General features: G+C 36.9%; 1 protein-coding gene, 1 long non-coding RNA gene and 1 pseudogene across 2 annotated transcripts; 1 reads left to right on the forward strand and 2 right to left on the reverse strand.

The window, feature by feature from the left end:
- Positions 1 to 1487: 1487 nt before the first annotated feature.
- LOC104106659 (uncharacterized) lies at positions 1488 to 4236 on the forward strand. Its single transcript, XM_009615247.4, has 3 exons — positions 1488 to 2033; positions 3242 to 3468; positions 3970 to 4236. Exons 1-3 carry the CDS (start codon positions 1728 to 1730, stop codon positions 4031 to 4033), a joined length of 597 nt encoding a protein of 198 aa, XP_009613542.1. The 5' UTR covers positions 1488 to 1727; the 3' UTR covers positions 4034 to 4236.
- LOC138909107 (uncharacterized) lies at positions 2617 to 3217 on the reverse strand. The gene is made up of 2 exons (XR_011415629.1): positions 2925 to 3217; positions 2617 to 2687 (listed from the first exon to the last, which is right to left on the reverse strand). It is a non-coding gene; the product is annotated as an uncharacterized lncRNA (long non-coding RNA).
- An 849-nt stretch (positions 4237 to 5085) lies between the features above and the next one.
- LOC104106660 (lysine-specific demethylase JMJ25-like) lies at positions 5086 to 16786 on the reverse strand (annotated as a pseudogene).
- Positions 16787 to 18357: the final 1571 nt, after the last annotated feature.

Consider the following 18357-nt stretch of genomic DNA (forward strand, 5'->3'; position numbering starts at 1 on the left):
ATTATATTCATATCCAAACACAACTCTAGTTTTCAAATACCATTTTTACTTGAAAAAAAAAATTACTTTTTTTCCGGAATTTTACAATTCTTATGTCCAAACGCCCACTTAATGTTACATCCAAGCTCCAGCCCTGAAATCTATTACTAATTCTTTTTTAAGTTTTGATGAACAAAGTTATACAATTATACTGATGAGAGTTAATATGTTTCTATAAAATTAGACAAAGTGTATACAAACTGACTTGATTATTACGATTATAAAAAAAATGGTAATATGTTTCCTATGCAGAGATTATATGTTTATAGAGCTCAAACTCGAGATGTGAGAGGTTAAAGAATTTTAATGGTTTCGCCATACTCTTTGTTAGGTAGATTACTAGTTAAAGATACGAAGAGATAAAAGGTTGAAGATTTAACCTAAATATCAACCCACTCAATTACGTAAACTAAAAATAGACGATAAATATATATTATGTGAATAACCATGTATAATTTATGTATACCGATAAGAAAAAATAAATAGTGAAATATGATGGTTATTTATGTAAAGGTTAGGTGACCCAAGTCTTGAGTGTCCATACAAATTTGAAAGCCATTGACGGCATGCCGTCAATATAGTCCAATATATTTAACAAACCCCACATGCCCTGTCTAATATTTTCTACATTCCTCATATTTATATTATTTTGGTTTTCCATTTGATGACGATATATATACACAATGACGGATTCAAGATTTCAAAGTCATGAGTGTTCACCGATAAAAATATAATAAGAAGAGGAAAAATGAATTTAGTGATAGGTGCTCGCTCAATACTTAATTAAATATTTTGATAATTGCTTATGTAAATCTATTAAGTTTGGCCAAAGACAATGGGTGCTTAAACACCCATAAGACTCCTTGTGGATTCGCCATGTATATACCTCTGAGACTTTAATTAAATTTAAATTTGTGTCGAGATATCTCACATTAAGATAAAATATTACCTAACAAAATCCTCAGAACTCAAACTCAAAATTTCTGGTCAAGTAAAAACATATACTTTGTTACTTCACCATAGAGGTGGCAAACAGTCGGGTCGGGTCAGATATGGTTCGGGTCGAAAACGGGTAATACAAAACGGATAAATTATCCGAACCGACTCATATTTAATACGGATAAAAAATGTATTAACCGGCAGATAATATAGACATGACTTCTTGAATTATGATCACTTTTGAGAGAATTCATAGTCTTCAAAACTTGAGTAACCCCAATTTGAGGCTTTACAAATATAAAAATTAAACTCATCAGTTATTCATTTTCTACGTGGATAATATTATTCTTATTCATATTTAATCTGCTTTTAAATATAGTTAACTATTTTCATTTAACTATTTTGTCATCCCTGCTTCACCACAAACCTATGTTAGTTCTCCACATTCCTCGCAGCTAATTGGTACTACTACTAATAACTACTGAAATATACAGTGATAACACTACATTTTTAATGGCACTGTCCCACTCTCTATTCTTGTCGGTGGTTTACCTTTTGAATCTCAATCCCCTCATCTCATGTTTATGTTCACTTCCACACACTGTTCCTTAAACTAAAAATCCTAACATCACACTACTATTTAATACACCCATCTTCTTGATTCTCCAAAACTCTGCTCTCTCCTCTACATATTCAAGATTCTTATTAACAAAGATCTTATTTTTTCTCAATTGGGTTGGCAAAAAATCATGAGAATATACCAAGAAATGAAAGATGAAGAAGCTCGAACAAGAAGTATAACTACAAATACAGTAACACCAGCTGCAGTTTCCGTTGTAGTAGCACCAGCAGCAGCAAGTGGTAAAAAAGAAGGATGTAATGGATTATTGGGTAAAGGTAAATATAAGTTGTGGGTATTGGCTGCAATTTTATTGCTAGCTTTTTGGTCTATGTTCACTGGTTCACTCACTCTCAGTCTCAATTGGTCTGCTGCTAATCTCAGCCGTCTATCTGATGCTTCTGATTTCTCAATCCATGATGATCTTGATATTCTGGTACTTTTTCTACTTTCCTTTTTCCTTTTTCTTTGATTTGTCAGTTACTTTAAGGTAAAAATCTTAAGTAAATAAGAAAAAAGATTTGATCTTTTCTAGATGCAGTGGTAGTGTAGTTAGCAGATTCAAGTAGTTTGGTATTGAAATATAGTTGATTGGTTGTAGTAGGGCTATATTTCTAGTCAATTCACCTTAAAAGTCCTGCTCGAGCCGAGGGTCTCTCGGAAATAGCCTGTACAAGTTAGGCGTAAGGTTTGCGTACACACCATCTTCCAATACCCCACATGCCGAGCGTTTTTCGGAAATAGCCTCTCTAACTGCATAAGGTAGGGTAAGGGCTGCTTACACACCATCTTTCCCAGACCCCACGTGCCGAGAGTTTCTCGGTAATAGCCTCTCTACCTATACTGGTTTTGTTGTTGACTAGTTGTTTTTGTTGTCACCTTAAAAGTCCTGTACTTTTTAGCTTTTCCTCTTTTCTAATCTTCCTAAAAGTCCTGTACTTTTCACCATCTTCTTTTCTACTTTAGATGAAGATTAAGTGGTTAGATTAGGAGTACATATCAGGTAAATTTACCTAAAAAAAAATTTTTTGGCTGCCCTTTTCCTAATCTTCTTTTTCTACTTTAGATGTTAAATTTGAACTGATTTTTCCTTGACCTTGAGGGGTCACTTACAAACAAACAACAACAACCCAGTATAATTCCACTAGTGGAGTTTGGGGAGGGTAGTGTGTACGCAAACTTTACCCCTACCCTGGGATAGAGAGGCTGTTTCCAAATGACCCTCGGCATCCTTCCCTCCAAGAACTACCCACCTTGCTCTTGGGGTGACTCGAACTCACAACCTCTTGGTTGGAAGTGGAGGGTGCTTACCATCAGAGCAACCCACCTTGTCAAAGAGGAGTCACTTACTATAAGGCAAATCATAAATAACTAAGAAAAAATGAATTGATTTTTGCTAGATGTATTAGTAGTAAAGTCAGCTGATTCAACTAGTTTGGTATTGAAATGTGGTTGATTGGTAATAATAGGAGTACATTTCAGGTCAAATCACCTTAAAAAGTCCTTTTCTTTACTACTTTTCCTCTTTCTATTCTTATTTCTTTATATACTTTAGATGATGGGATTTCTTGTTTGAGATCTTTATCTCTTGAAATTTACACCATTTTATGTGTTAAGATGTTGAAGTTATCTGCTGATCTGTAGGAATTGGAGGAAAAGGAGAGAATGGTGAAACATATGTGGGATGTGTACACACAAAGTAGCAGAATCAGGTTGCCTAAATTCTGGCAAGAAGCTTTCCAAGCAGCATACCTAGATTTGACAAGTGATTCACCAGCTATCCGAGACACTGCTGTGGCGGAGATTGCCAAGATGTCCCTGCGTTCCATTTCCACTTATGAATCACTTTCCAACCAGCAATCCGAACCAAGGTAAATTTTTCTAATCAAACTTGTTTTGTTGTATATATATATACATATCAATCAACTACGTCTCAGTTCCAAACTAGTCGAAATCAGGCTATATGAATTCTTGATATCTGTTCCGCTCTAATAGCAAATTAGGGGGTTCTTTTATTTGAGTTCTTCTGTCTACTGTTTTTTATCTTTAGAAAATGGGATTAGCTTAGAAAGCAACTTATCTTGAGGGGGAACCTAAGAATGTCAAAGAATAGTTCAAACTTTTCCTAAAACTCCAAAGGTTGAAACTGAATCTTCAGTAGCATTTACTTACACCAAACTAGTCTTTACTGCTTTTTATCATATGAGATGATGATTTTTTATGGGGTTCACTGAGAAAACAACTATCTTGAGGAGCAACTTAAAAAATGTAAAAGGGTAGTTGAAAGTTTTCCTAAAAGTCCAACTATTTGAAACTGAATCTAGACTAGAATTTACTTATAACAAACAATTGTTTGATCTGGTTGTGAACAGAGAAGTAAAGAAGGAAAGAGGATCAAAAAGCGAGCCGAAGACGATTGCAAAGCAACAGCAATAATGGAAGTGCAGTGTCTATTGAGATGAAGATAGATGCAGAGTTGATGTTGAACTCATTCTTCTTGGTAGTCATAGTATTTACTTGTATTTATACCTACTAAGGCTTTTATTTTATATCAAAAGATCAAAATCCAGTGAAGGCAAAGGTCTTCCTTTTGATTTTTCCCAGTTAATAATACCATTTCAAAGCCAGTTGGTGGATTATGATGTTACAGTGTTACTTCCTATTCAAAGATTAGAGCAAGTTAAATACCCAATAATAATGCTTTTAAAGACTATAGTCTTTGAAGGAACAGTTCATTTTCTAAAATCGATTTTATTTCTGTGACAAAAAATGGCCAAAGCTCGCTTCAAAGGATGTTATGTGAATCCTCAATGACTTTGTGCATCATATTCAAATTATAATGGTCCAACCGGTCATGTCAAATAATTAAAAAAAATTAGCATTAAATTTTTGGTTTGCTATATCATGTGTTTCAATCTTATTGGAGTAAGTAATATTTATGCAGTACAATTCAGAACCAAGGAATCGCGGGGTCATATGTTCAATATTATAGTTTTCCAAGTAATGATGGTATAATATCGAGATGCTTTCTAATCTTCATCATTCGTCTTCTCAATAGGATTTCCGTTAAGTTGAATATCTATAGAATTCAATTAATTTTTTTGATAGAAAATCCAGGAAACAAACAGGAGTATAATTTTCTGTTAGGGAAGAAGTTAAAGCGAATAACTTTAAGTCACAAGCTGCTAAACTGGAAAAGAAATAACCATTACAGTTGATGCCCATACTTCAGTAGCATAGTGATCAAGCTTCACATGTTAATCCATCTTCCAAGTAAGAGAAATATTAAGTGCAGCCCGGTGCACGAAGCATCCCGCGCTCACACAGGGTCTGGGGAAGGGCCGCACCCCAAGGGGGTGTGATGTAGGCAGCCTAACCTACCCTGATGCAAACATCAGTGGCTGATTCCACGGCTCGAACCGTGACATGTAGGTCACACAGAGACAATTTTACCGTTGACACAAAGATCCCTTCAAGTAAGAGAAATATTAAAGAAACAATATTGTTTTGAGTTAAGAGTTAAAAAGACAATCTTATAAAGAAGATATTCACACGTGCAGCACACATCAGCAGGACCTACTTTAATAAATAAACTGCCATCAATAACAAAATTTGTTTATGTCTACATATGGGAAAACGGATGGCAACAAGGAGGGGTGAGGAGAATAGTACAGTTTCAGGTGAAAGTAGTTCACTGACTTAGCATTGCCAGGTCCTCAATAGCTTCCCTTGTGGCATAAAGGATCATTTTTTTTACCTGTGGTAGGGAGAGCAGGTTATCAACTTTACCAAAATCACATACAAGCAATCGAAGTAGAAGATTTCTGCAAAAGGTTCCACACTCCTAAATAATGTATTTGAATGATTTAAAAGGCATCACTGAAGCAATTTCCACCAACAAAATGGTAACTGTAGAATAATATATAAGGGCTTCCAGTGATGACACTATGTCAACTATTTGCACAAACACTTAATACGGATAAGTTGGCAAAATGAGCTGTTGTATTGATGTGATCATAGAGTATTATTTCATGGAAAGTTGTATTCTATCCACAAGCAATTTTTAGGAGCATATGAAGAAATCCAAGAATTTATTAATTGAGACTAGGAGTCGAAGACAACTCATTTCGCGCTCATACCCATATGGCAGAGCATTAAACATTACTTGACCATTAAAGGCCTCTTCATTTCTTTTGGTTCCAAGCAAGGGATTGTCTTAAGATAAGGAAAACGACCATGACACTTATTTGAACGAAGTGGATAAATGCGCCTTTTGTGGTATAATAGAACAAACACTAATACCTTAATTGAAGGAAAAGCAGCCTGCGTCTCCAACTCTGGAAGAACTTTAACTATAGCTAACCTTAAGTTCTTAATTAAGGATAGAGGTCGGGCGGGCAGTGAAAGCTCATTTATAGACTTAAACGACAGATGCTGCCACTGCCAGGCAAGGGAGGAACTTGTCTGACTGATCTTGCGGTACACTCATTCCAGTTATGAGATTCGAAGATTTCCCCAAACAGTTTAAACTTATTAGAAGAAAGATGTTCCTCAACAGTAAATAATTAAACTTCCCTTTGAGTTTCAAATATAGCCTTACACATAGATGGATGCATGCATACTTAGCTACATATATCTCGAACAATTGAAGAGCATATAAATAATACTCACTCTGTTTGAAAACAATGGTGAGGTCCTGAGCAATAGAGCAAAACCTTTTGATTCTTGGTGCGAACTCGGACAATATTTCCTCAAAACTTTCAAAATAAAATTTACATATTTGAAACTATATAAAAAGTAGTATAATTCAAAACCTTATTACAACTAAAAGCATTTAGAAGCGTAAACTGTTTGACTACCCAAAATAATAATGGTGTCATATGGGATACAGGAAGTAATCTATAAACTTAATAAGGAATGAGATGTCGTAGAGTTCAAGAGCAGTAAAATGAAATTGTGAGAAGAAACATGGTCATACAAACAGAAATATGCAAACAGCTCTGAGAAACGTGAAACAAGAGAAGTACCTCTAATTTGTCTTCTGCAGCAACATGATCTTGGGGAACTTTGCAGACTTCCTCATTCAAACGAATGCATTCACCAACATTTTCAGGTGAAACGAAGCCAAGAGCAACATTTATGCAGGACTATGGGAGCAAGAAACAATTTAGAATAACTAAACTAACAAAACCAATATCATTACTTTTCTGATACAAAAGGACCAATATCATTACTTTTCTGATAAAAAAAAGGACCAATATCATTAGTCTCAAGCTTATTGAACAATGAGTTTAAAAGACATCTGACGGCCTCATTCTAAAAACCACGCCACAATCTTCTGTTATTCCTCTACCCGAATTACTATCTGACTTTGCTAGCATTGGAGAGGAAAATATGGTCCAAAAGAAACAGACTCTGTTCTAATAGGCAAACAGGTCACGTTTCAATATTCAGGAACCTTTTAGTATGAGAAAAGGCATCTTACATTCAGTTTTCAAGAGAGACCAGCTGACGGGATAATACTGTTAATTTATAGCTAAAATTTCATCAAATATGGTTATCTTAGATTTCACACTCTTTATTTTAAAAAAAGGATATATCCGAAGAACTTTCTACAAAGTCTCAGCAAATTGCAGAGCATTTAGACACTTCCATTTTCTCGAGAATTATGTCTAGAAAACGCAAAGATTATATAAATTCATATCAAATTATGTCAACATGTTTCACAGTGCACAGTAATTGAGAAAACCTGGATAAAAAGAAACCAAAAATCAACCAAGCAACAATTGAAGAGGCAAACTAGAATTTAAGTGCAATGATATCCCTTTCAAACTCAAAAATAACCAAAAGCCACACCCTTAAGAGCATGAGAAGTTAATTCATCTCTTCCAATGGCCAGGTTATGAACAAACATGTGCTCCAAAAGAAACAAAAAGACAAGTGGACATAAAAGAGTATAGAACCTGATTATGGGTAATAGAGGAATGCATGCACTCGACCAAATAACAGGATGTGAAAACCACAGCTCCTTAAAAACGCAACAACCATGAAATATATTGCAGGGTGCGGGCAGTCAACTCAACAATAGTGACAATTATACACCGATCATTCCTTTTCTGATCCACAACTACACCTCAATCATAAACTAGTTGGAGCAAACTCTATGATTCATCAATGTCGATTTCGCTCCATTTGAACCCATTGCATTCCAATACTCAATAATTTGGGTTTCTGCACAGTAGCGGTCCTCTAATTTTCTACTTACATACAAATCTCTAGACAGATTAAGACTTAACGTACAGTATCATATGACAGCTTTAATCCCAACTAGTTAGTATCAACTATTTCGATTGTGTAATATTTTTCCCTAAGTCCGCATAAAGTCGGACCTCCATAAATTCTACGACCCAAATGACAGATTGTAGGACTTTTTTCAACGAGAATTTTGTTCTACCATGTCCCGTTTTAGCAACTTCACTCATTGTAATATCACACTAAGGACCGATATTTGGAGTTTTGGTAGAACATGGCCAAACCATCTCCTATGGCCTTTTTTTTTTCTTTTTCGACGAAGTAAGGGAATTATCACAAAAAGGCATCAAGAAGATGCAGAACAAAAGTTACAAAAGTAGCAATACTGCTTGATGGTGTCTGCTTTACTTATCAAAAAAAAAAATGTTGCTTGATGGTGTCTGCTCATATACAAAAATTAATCTATAGCTAAGGAAAAAAGAACTCACAGCTAGATGCAGGGGCCTGATTGAGTCAACTAAATACATTCAGTAAGATGGTTGATGCTCTTCTTTTGTTTTATTATTAACATGTGCTACATCTGTCAAATGTAATCATTTTTAATCTTGTCTGATCATGTAGGCATATCCATTGTAATGAGATGCATATATTTCTTCTGAACTCTCCTATTTTGTTGAGAAGTAGGAGGACAAGATGTTTGATAAATTACCTCTTAAGTTTGTAAACTTCTATAATAGAGAAAATAAATAGTTTGGTGCAATATGCATATTTCATAAAGAAGCTCCAAGTACATCTTGGATGATCATCAGTGGAGCACAGGAAATAACTAAAAATGAAAGTTGAACTGACTCAACCAGCACCCCGAAGGGTATCCCACTCGACTATCAGGACAACAACAAAAAGTGATGCAAGTATGTTTTCCAAGTTGACATGACTCACGATCTAAGGTAGACAAGTGTAAAAAATTAGGCACGATCTTTTGAAATTTGGATAAACTATATTTCATCTGTCTAAAAGATTAAACAACTAGAGAGATGACACTTTAATTATTGAATGATGTCTTCACACACCTTCAAATTTCTAACTTGATAAGGGCAGCCTGCAGGTATGAAAACTGCATCCCCTAGTTTTTGAACAAAGGTCCATGGTTCAATTCCTGTGAAATAGAAAATAATTATAATAAAAATATTAGAAGAATAAAAGAAAGAGTTTCACATGGAAATAGACATCCCAGCTAAAATTCATACATGAAACACTCACCATATTCTTCCTTAAGCTTCCTTTTATGATCCTCAGTCAAGTAAAACGTTTGATCATGGATAGGGTGAATAACCTACAATGCCAGACAAATAGGAGTCGGTACATGCAGAAAACTTTGCATTTTAAATAACAAGATAGAAAAATACAAGCATGAAAATGTTTCACAGTTATCATTTTTGTATTGAATCATATAGACCTTGAAAAGGCAAAGGAAAATCTTTTCAGCATTAGAAGAAATAGAGTGATGTTATTTTCTTCATAGCCCAAATCTACCATAAACATCTTCACAATAAATATCAAAATAGACTAGAACCAAACTTCCTCATTTTGAAGGATTTCAAGATCACAAGCAACATTTTCTTAAATTTCTTTTTTCAATATCTACAGGTTCCTCCCTGTACTTGAATACTGATGTCTCATACTGGGAAAACCTTGTCAAGATCTACACAATGGCACAAAGAGTAACATTATAGGTCCTGGTCTCCTACGTGAGTAAGTTTACTACTACGCTGAGTAGACAAAAAAGATGACAGCAATTGCAGTTCATTGTCTTCTACGAGTGTACAACATAATGAAAGCAGGTATGTCAAACTGGTGGGTCTTCTTTAGGCTGTAGCATTCCTGTCCCATCTTTGTCTCAGCCTGGAATTGAGAGAATATTTTTAGCACGTCAATTGCAGGGAGATTGGTGGAGCAGTACAGGGAGAGGAAGAAAGACTTGCATTTGATATTCATCGACCTAGAGAAGGCCTATGATAAAGTCCCGCGAGAGGTCCTATGGAGATGTTTGGAGGCTAGTGGTGTCCCGGTGGCGTACATTAGGGCGATTAAGGACATGTACGAGGGAGCGAAGACTCGGGTGAGCACTGCGGGAGGAGACTCAGATTATTTTCCAGTGGAGATGGGGTTACACCAGGGATCGGCTCTTAGCCCGTTTTTATTTGCGTTAGCGTTAGATATGCTGACGCGTAACATACAAGGGGAGGTGCCATGGTGTATGCTATTTGCTGATGACATAGTCCTGATTGACGAGACGCGAGGCGGAGTTAATGCTAAATTGGAAGTTTTGAGACAAACGCTGGAGTTTAAAGGTTTCAAGTTGAGTAGGTCGAAAACTGAGTACTTGAAGTGCAAGTTCAGTGAGAGGATGCATGAAGAAGAAGTGGAAGTGAGGATTGGTACTCAGATCATCCCTAGAAGAGACAATTTCAAATATCTTGGGTCTATTATTCAAGGCAACGGGGAGATTGACGCGGATGTTACTCATCGTATTGGAGCGGGGTGGATGAGATGGAAGCTCGCATCGGGGGTTTTGTGTGATAAGAATGTGCCACCTGGACTTAAGGGCAAGTTCTATAGAGTGGTGGTTAGACCGACTATGTTGTATGGAGCTGAGTGTTGGCTCGTCAAGAAGTCCCATGTCCAAAAGATGAAAGTAGCTGAAATGAGGATGTTGAGATGGATGTGCGGGAATACTAGGAAAGACATGATTAGGAATGAAGTTATTAGGGACAAGGTAGGTGTGGCATCTATGGAGGACAAGTTGCGGGAATCAAGGCTGAGGTGGTTCGGGCATGTGAGAAGGAGAGACATGGATGCGCCGGTGAGGAGGTGTGAGAGGTTGTCCATGACGGGTCCGAGGAAGGGAAGGGGTAGGCCTAAGAAGTATTGGGGGAGAGGTAATTAGGCAGGACATGTCATTGCTTCAGCTTACCGAGGACATGACCCACGATAGAAAGGTGTAGAGGTCGAGGATTAGGGTTGTAGGTTGACAAATAGTAGTGTGTTCCTCCTAGGCCATTCAATAGTACCAGGACTATTTTTGTAATTTCCTATTTACGGTTCTTTATTACGCATGTTGTGGCATTCGCACACGTTACCATGTTACATTGTTGCTAACATTCTTTGCTACTTGGTGCTTTATTTTCATTGTTTCTTGAGCCGAGGGTCTATCCGAAACAGCCTCTCTATCTTTATGAGGTAGGGATAAGGTCTGCGTACACACTACCCTCCCCAGACCCCATTTATGGGATCAAACTGGGTTTGTTGTTGTTGTAATTGCAGGAACTTAATTTGAAGCCTTCTTGCTGAAACTGCAGATAATCTGGGTTTCTCTTTTCTACTTGACTGCTTCTGCTACAAACTAGCTTTGGCTTGATTCTAGCCTATATGTTTCGTATTTCAGACTCCACTATAGATAACACCATCAAAACCTCATCAATGAAAGAAACAGGATATTCTAAAACCAATCAATTTTGAAATACCCACCCCCCCCCCCCCCCCCCAAATAGGGGAGGACTACCCTGCACATTCCGAAGTACAAGAGCTTGGAAATTTTGCTATATACCTGTGGTACAGGGCAGCAATTAATGTGCCTGAATTCCTTGAAGTGCTTCCTGAGATATTCCTCTAACTTCGGAACATCTTGCCTTCTAAAGATGTCCCACATCGCACCTCCTCTATCCTCAGATATTTCACTTTTCCCAAACACTGGGTGACCTTTGCACGCGTCAATATTACAATCATTTTTAATCCCTCCACTTGCTTCAGAAGCGCCAGTAAAATGGATTGCACCATTTGTTATCCCCTCAGCAGCAGTATCTCTCTCTAATTCCACACAGGAAGCAGATGCATCAATTGATTGATTACCACTATTTAGTTCACTATTCATGTTTCTTTTTTCTTTCTTGATTAGTAGTTCACGAAGTCTTGAACTGTAATTAGATCAGATATCTCACCTAGCAAGGACTGGCCCTCGTTGAACTCAAATGATGCTCCATTTTAACATTTTTGCTCCTCCTCAGCCATTTGAAGTTCCCTTTTATCCTGGGCAGCATATGTTCTTTTCAATATTTCTATCGTTGAAAGCTGTGCAGGTGTCAGCTTTATTCCTTGAGTATGTGTCAGCACATTCACCTGGAAATAATTTGAACAAAGACAGATTTATGAGAAGCAGATAAGAACACACATTGTTCACTGTTTAACATCACTCTGTGTAGATTTGCATATTTAAAGGCACCCTTCAAACAGAGATCAAAGATCGTTCTGGGGGAGCGCAACATAATATAATGACCGTGTATTCTGCAAGTCTCTAGCATAAATCCAACTTGACTTGCTTAAGCTTACATGAGTATGTCCACGTGCTCAAGAAAAATCTTAACCGGGCAGAATCCAGAGTCCAGAGAGAAGAAAAATATGCCCAAAAGAAAAGGCAACCAAGTATACCGCATCAGACATATAACAGTGCAGCTTAGTCACAGAGTCTCCACGCCCCAGCTCCTGGGGAACTCCATAACCGATATATGTCTTTGCTCCAATGTCAGGTCTCAATGACCGTGGTGGCAGTTTGACAGCAAGATTTAGGAAGCCACTTTGAGGATTTGTGTACTCCTTAAAAGGCAAGCTTCTAATGAACTCAGCACAATGGCGGGGTGACCACTCTTCAAATAAATTAGGCCAGCCTTGCAACTTCAAAAGCTGTGGCCAGCCAGCACTATCAAATTGACCTTCCATGTATCCCTTAAAAAAGTGGTAGATGTTAACTTCTACCTGCAGTAATTGAAGAAATAACTTTACATTGGAGTAATAGGAGTATCACTTAATAGCAAATAAACTATACTTGAGAAGGCTAAAATGGAAACACTGCTCTTCACAAGCTCAATTAAAGCTTAAGCACACACTGCTACTTGGTCTGAAATTGATGAGCTAGCTGCTAGCTGCGTACTTCATTAGCAAAACATTTTTGAGAATGATCATTAGCAAAATATACTAAATGCAAATAGATGTTTCCCTCCATACTACCTCAATCCCATTTAAGTTGACCTAGTTAATATTCATAGAGTCGAACTTTATTATTTCACCGCAAGCAATGTTAATTAACTTTTTAGCACATTTCAGTAAAGACCCAGTGGTTAGTGGTGCTTTTTTTTTGGGATAACCGAGAAATCCCTGAGTGCCATTGGTCCACGGTTCAAAACTCAATAGATAATGGGCTCGTCCCTCTACCCTTCTCCAATTAATATGTGCTCCTAACCCATACATTATATACTGTGCTCTTATCACTTGACCAGAGCCCGTGTTAAGATGTGCTTCCTTCTATGATAAATAGATCGTTTTGCTTTTTGTGCTTTTTTTTAACTAATGTAGTACCATGGTTGAAAAGGATTCTTGAGAATCCCACACTGATTGAGCTAAAGACTATAGCATTAAGGTTACAATCATAGGAATAAACTTTGTATCACGCATTAAGTGCCTAAATTTTAATCTCAACTGTAAATTGGTTAGTATTTATGTTTGCAATCCAATTATATTGTCACCAAGAGAACCAGAGCTGAAACAACAGGGATGGAGAGATTCTTCAATATTGTTACGCAACTAGAAGTAAAACAATTAGAGATTTTGTTGTCTAGATAAGCTTAGAGCAAGGAAAACCATAAACTGATGACACGGGAAGTACACTGAAACAGTAGATAGATACAGGGATTACCAAGATGCATAGAATTAACCCCCCCCCCCCCCCCACAACGAACTTTGCTTCATGTATCATTGCCGAGTATTAAACTGACCTCAGACCAATCCAAGCATTTGGTAGCACTGACATCCAAAAGAAGGGGATGGTTTAAGTTCTTCAACTGGCGACACGCTCGCCACATAACCATAGGCTCCCAGCTTAACCCTGACGCAGTCTCAAGCACATTACCGACAATGACAGGCTCACCTTTCAGCCAATGACACTGGAAATGCTTCAGATCCTCCTGCTGAAGATCTTTAGCTGCTGGACAGTATAAATAGTTGTCATCAGAATCATCACGAGATGATGCTTTACGCAATTTACTTTTCTGCATATCATTTTCAGCAACTAAATTTATACATAAGCATGACCCCTCAGGTATTTCAGGCATGTATTCCAATTCACATCTTTTGACAATATCTTCAGCCTTTGTCAACAACTCAGACCGAATATTTTGACTTTGACCGCAGGCGCTTCAGCTCTAAAATTCCCTTACCACAGCCACCAAAATTCTCTGGCGGACAAGGGATGCTACCATCTTCATTGGACCTTCATTCACCAGCAGGACCACCAGAATTCTTTGGCAGAAGCCCTCCATTATCCCTAGGTTTCATTTCAGATGCAAACTTGGCATCTCCAGCGGAATCATTTTCAACAATCTCCTTCTTGGAAAGTCTGGTCCTTCTTGAAGTTCTAGTATCGGTATCTGGTACAGAATCATGTTCCATATCACCATTTTCAACCGTTTCCTTCTTGGAAAGTCTAGTCCTTCTTGAAGTTCCAGTATTGGTATCTGGCACAGAATCATGTTTCGTATCACCATTTTCAACCATCTGCTTCTTGGAAAGTCTAGTCCTTGAAGTTCTAGTATTGGTATCTGGTACAGACTCATGTTCTGTATCACCATTTTCAACCATCTCTTTCTTGGAAAGTCTAGTCCTTGAAGTTCTAGTTTTGTTATCTGGTACAGAACCATGTTCCGTATCACGATTTTCAACCATCTCCTTCTCGGAAAGTCTAGTCCTTCTTGAAGTTCTAGTATTGGTATCTGGTACAGAATCATGTTCCATATCACCATTTTCAACCATCTTCTTGGAAAGTCTAGTCCTTTTTGATATTCTTGTTCCGCTATCTGGTACAGAATCATGTTCCATATCACCATGCAAATGAGCAACCCCTTTGTCAGTGAACTCCATGATGACTTCTACATCACCTCCCTTAAGGCGACCATCTCTAAGCTCCCGACAGCAAGTAAGGCAAAGATCATAGGAACAGATGGAACAAATTCTGTGGAAATCAGCAATGGATGTTTTGCAGTTGTTGCTGCACAAAAACATGGCTCAGTTCAATTTATGTGAACACCATCCAAAAGATTGACATGGAAAGAAGAGTTTCTTCATGCTTACCAGTACATTCGCGCATTCTTCTGACACTTCGCCCTCTGCAGCTTTAACTCTGACACTGGTAATCCTGCCCAAATGAACAAGAAAGATTCTAGTTACAATTGGGAGCAGCTGAAGATGTGTTATGCACTCCATTTTTCTTGCAGAAATTAGTATCTCTCTACCTACAACACGAAAGTATTTTTTTCTTATCTAGAATACAACAATTATGTTGAAACATTCCCTGTTTAACATTTCAACTCCTTTCAAACTCAAATCTGTCCAAATAGCTATCTTTATCTTTTCTAGCAGTGCCAATACATATCACCTAACAGAATCCAAAATGCACACTAGGGTCGTCTAAATGAAAAGAATATGGCATATCAAATGAAAAATATATAGCATTGCCACGGCATTTAATCTTTAAGCAAGATAATAGAACCTTGAATCTTAGCTTCAATCTCCATCTCCATCACTTGCTCTGCATTGAATCTTCTCAAGAAAGGCAAAAGTTTTTGCAAGATAAATTTAGAGTATTCAACTTTTTCTTCATTGCTAATCCCAAATTGTAAGTTCTTCAAAGCCTGCAAGAAATATTTGGATAAGAGCATAGCCTATACTGTTAACCTGCAAAATAGGACTGTAACTTAATAAAGTGGAACAGCCAAAGAAACCAATCCTTATCGGCCCATCCAACCGCAAGCAAGCTTTGCAATTACAGTTTTGAAGACAAACAGGACAAGACTCTACAAAAGCCTCCTCAGGCATCCTAGGGTACCTTATTAAACATCATAAAGGGAAAAGGCACTCATGAGAAAAATCGAAAAGAAAACTACAAGATTGATAATTGGTGTTGAAGCTAACAATATAACAACAACAACTACTACCACAATGCCTCAGTCCCAAACAAGTCGAATCAGCTACATGAATCCAAACCAATCATGTCGCTCCATTTAAACTCATCGCATGCCAATATTATGCAAATCCAAATAAAAAGTATTAGAAGTTTGTATATTTTCTAAACATATAATCTCTGAAAGGCTAAACCACTCCTAAAAAGCATAGGAAACATAACAATACTAGGAAAAAATATATTGGATATATAAAGCTTCATGTTGTTAAATGTTCTTCATGCTTATCATCTTATCACTCGTAAGTCCAACTTACCAACTAAAAGCTCAAAGAAAGTTACTTCACATATAATCGAGTAAAAGTTTTTGGCACCATTTGGTGATGCAAGGAACACAGAATCGCTTAGTTCTATTCCTTTGGTGCAGCGAACAACTCTTCTTTTGTCATTCCTTTGGCACTGATGACACATATTGGATTCAATCCCATACTCCTGCCAATTTTTTTTAAATTAAATGATGCATATTTTCAAATAAAGCAAGCATTTTGACAAGGTTAAGAAGATTCTAGTACATTCTCATCCTTCCTCTTTCTGTTCAGGGAAATTGATGACCGCTTAGAATATCTTCCACATTCTTCTGATCCTTTCACTTTCTCTTCTCCCTTATCCTCCTTATGCTTTTTGCTCCCATTACTCTCTTGTTCCACAGCAGAATCTTTCGACCTCTTTCTGCCTCGCATTTTGGACTCAAAAAAAAGTAAAGTAAGTTAATACTTATGGAGCAGAAGACAATCGCATTTTGGGTACTTTGGAGGGTTTTGGAAGGATCTAAGGCAGAAAGGAGAGGAAAGTTGTACGGAGACAAACCCCCGCCTATTTTGGGAAATAACGGTGTTAGGTAATACGTACTAACATGCGCTAACTTTACTTCCCAAGTTGAAGTAAATTCGAAGTAATGATCGTTTATGGTTCGTGAATTAATTAAAACACATGAAATATTTATATTGCTTAGTTTTTTTTTATGACGATAATGTATGCGCACTTGACTAATTAAGCTCATTTGATGAAAAATAAGAGAATAATAATTTCTATCGCCAAATATTCAATCTAACTACAAGTTTTCTACCGTAATAAATTATAAAAATAGCACGAGCTAGCCAGTTTTCGGAATAATAATTGAAAAATAGTCAGCGGTTGCAAAATCATTGAAAAATAGCTACTATTTTGCTGCAACACGGAAAGTTCCAGCATAATATACTGGAGATTGGACCACCTGTTTATGAACTCCTAGCATATTATGTTGGAACTCCAGCACACGGAAAGTTCCAGCATAATATACTGGAGATTAGAGCACATGTGTATGAACTTCAAGTATATTATGTTGGAACTCCAGCACACAGAAAGTTCTAGCATAATATATTGGAGATTTGAGCACATGTGTATAAACTTCCAGCATATTATGTTAGAACTTCAGCACACGGAAAGTATATTATGCTGGAACTCCAGTATATTATGTTGGAAGTTCACATGTAAAAAATTCGAACTCCGGTATATTATGCTGGAATATTTTTCGGATTTTGAACAGTGTTTTTGTTCCGATTTATCTTTACATGAAAAGTGGCTAAATTTCGATTAATTTTGAAACTGTAGCTATTTTTCAATTACCATTTACCACTTATAAATCTGGCTATTTTTGAATTTCACCCCAATAAACCCCATAATATTCTGCAAGTTCATACACAGGTGCTCCAATCTCCAGTATATTATGCTGGAACTTTCCGTGTGTTGGAGTTCCAGCATAATATGTTGGAAGTTCATACACAGGTGCACCAATCTACAGTATATTATGCTGGAACTTTCCGTGTTACAGCAAAATAGTGGCTATTTTTCATTGACTTAGTAAACGGTGGGTATTTTTTAATTATCAGTCCGAAAACTGGCTAACTCATGCTATATTCACTCACTAGTGTGCCACAAAACCCATACGTAGTAAAATGATTTAGCTAAATGTATCACAAATTTTGTAATTGATTGCATACCTGCATTTTCATTTTTATGTATCAAAACTTAATAAACACTAGGAAATACGGAAGACTTGACCTATAGCCCGTTTAGCCAAGCAGAAAAATCAGCTTATTTTGAGAAGTGCTTTTTCCAAAAGTATTTTTTCCAAAAGTGCAAGCGGTTTGTGTTTGGCTAATTAATTTAAAAATTACTTCTAAACAGTAATTAGTGCTTGACCAAGCTTTTAAAAAGTACTTTTAAGTGTATTTTTCTCAAAAGTGCTTCTAGGAATAAGCCACTTTTTCTATTTCTCCAAAACTGATTATGTTTCTCCTCAAAAGTATTTTTTTTCTCCTAAAAAAAACCTTGGCCAAACATTTCAAATTTAGAAGAAAAAACACTTCTTTTTTTAACTAGTAGAAGCTTGGCCAAACAGGCTGCTAGAGTCCTCTAGTACAAAATACGATGACTACATCAAGGGAGAAAGAATGAGTTTACCAAT

Source organism: Nicotiana tomentosiformis, chromosome 4 (assembly GCF_000390325.3).
Source record: "Nicotiana tomentosiformis chromosome 4, ASM39032v3, whole genome shotgun sequence".
In the NCBI taxonomy this organism is placed as follows: Eukaryota; Viridiplantae; Streptophyta; class Magnoliopsida; order Solanales; family Solanaceae; genus Nicotiana; species Nicotiana tomentosiformis.

Bases quoted from the DNA above. Each gene is read 5' to 3' on its own strand.
- LOC104106659 (XM_009615247.4), top strand. From the start codon at position 1,728: ATGAGAATATACCAAGAAATGAAAGATGAAGAAGCTCGAACAAGAAGT. The intron at 2,034-3,241 runs GTACTTTTTCTA...GCTGATCTGTAG, and splicing joins ATGATGATCTTGATATTCTG to GAATTGGAGGAAAAGGAGAG. The intron at 3,469-3,969 runs GTAAATTTTTCT...GGTTGTGAACAG, and splicing joins AACCAGCAATCCGAACCAAG to AGAAGTAAAGAAGGAAAGAG.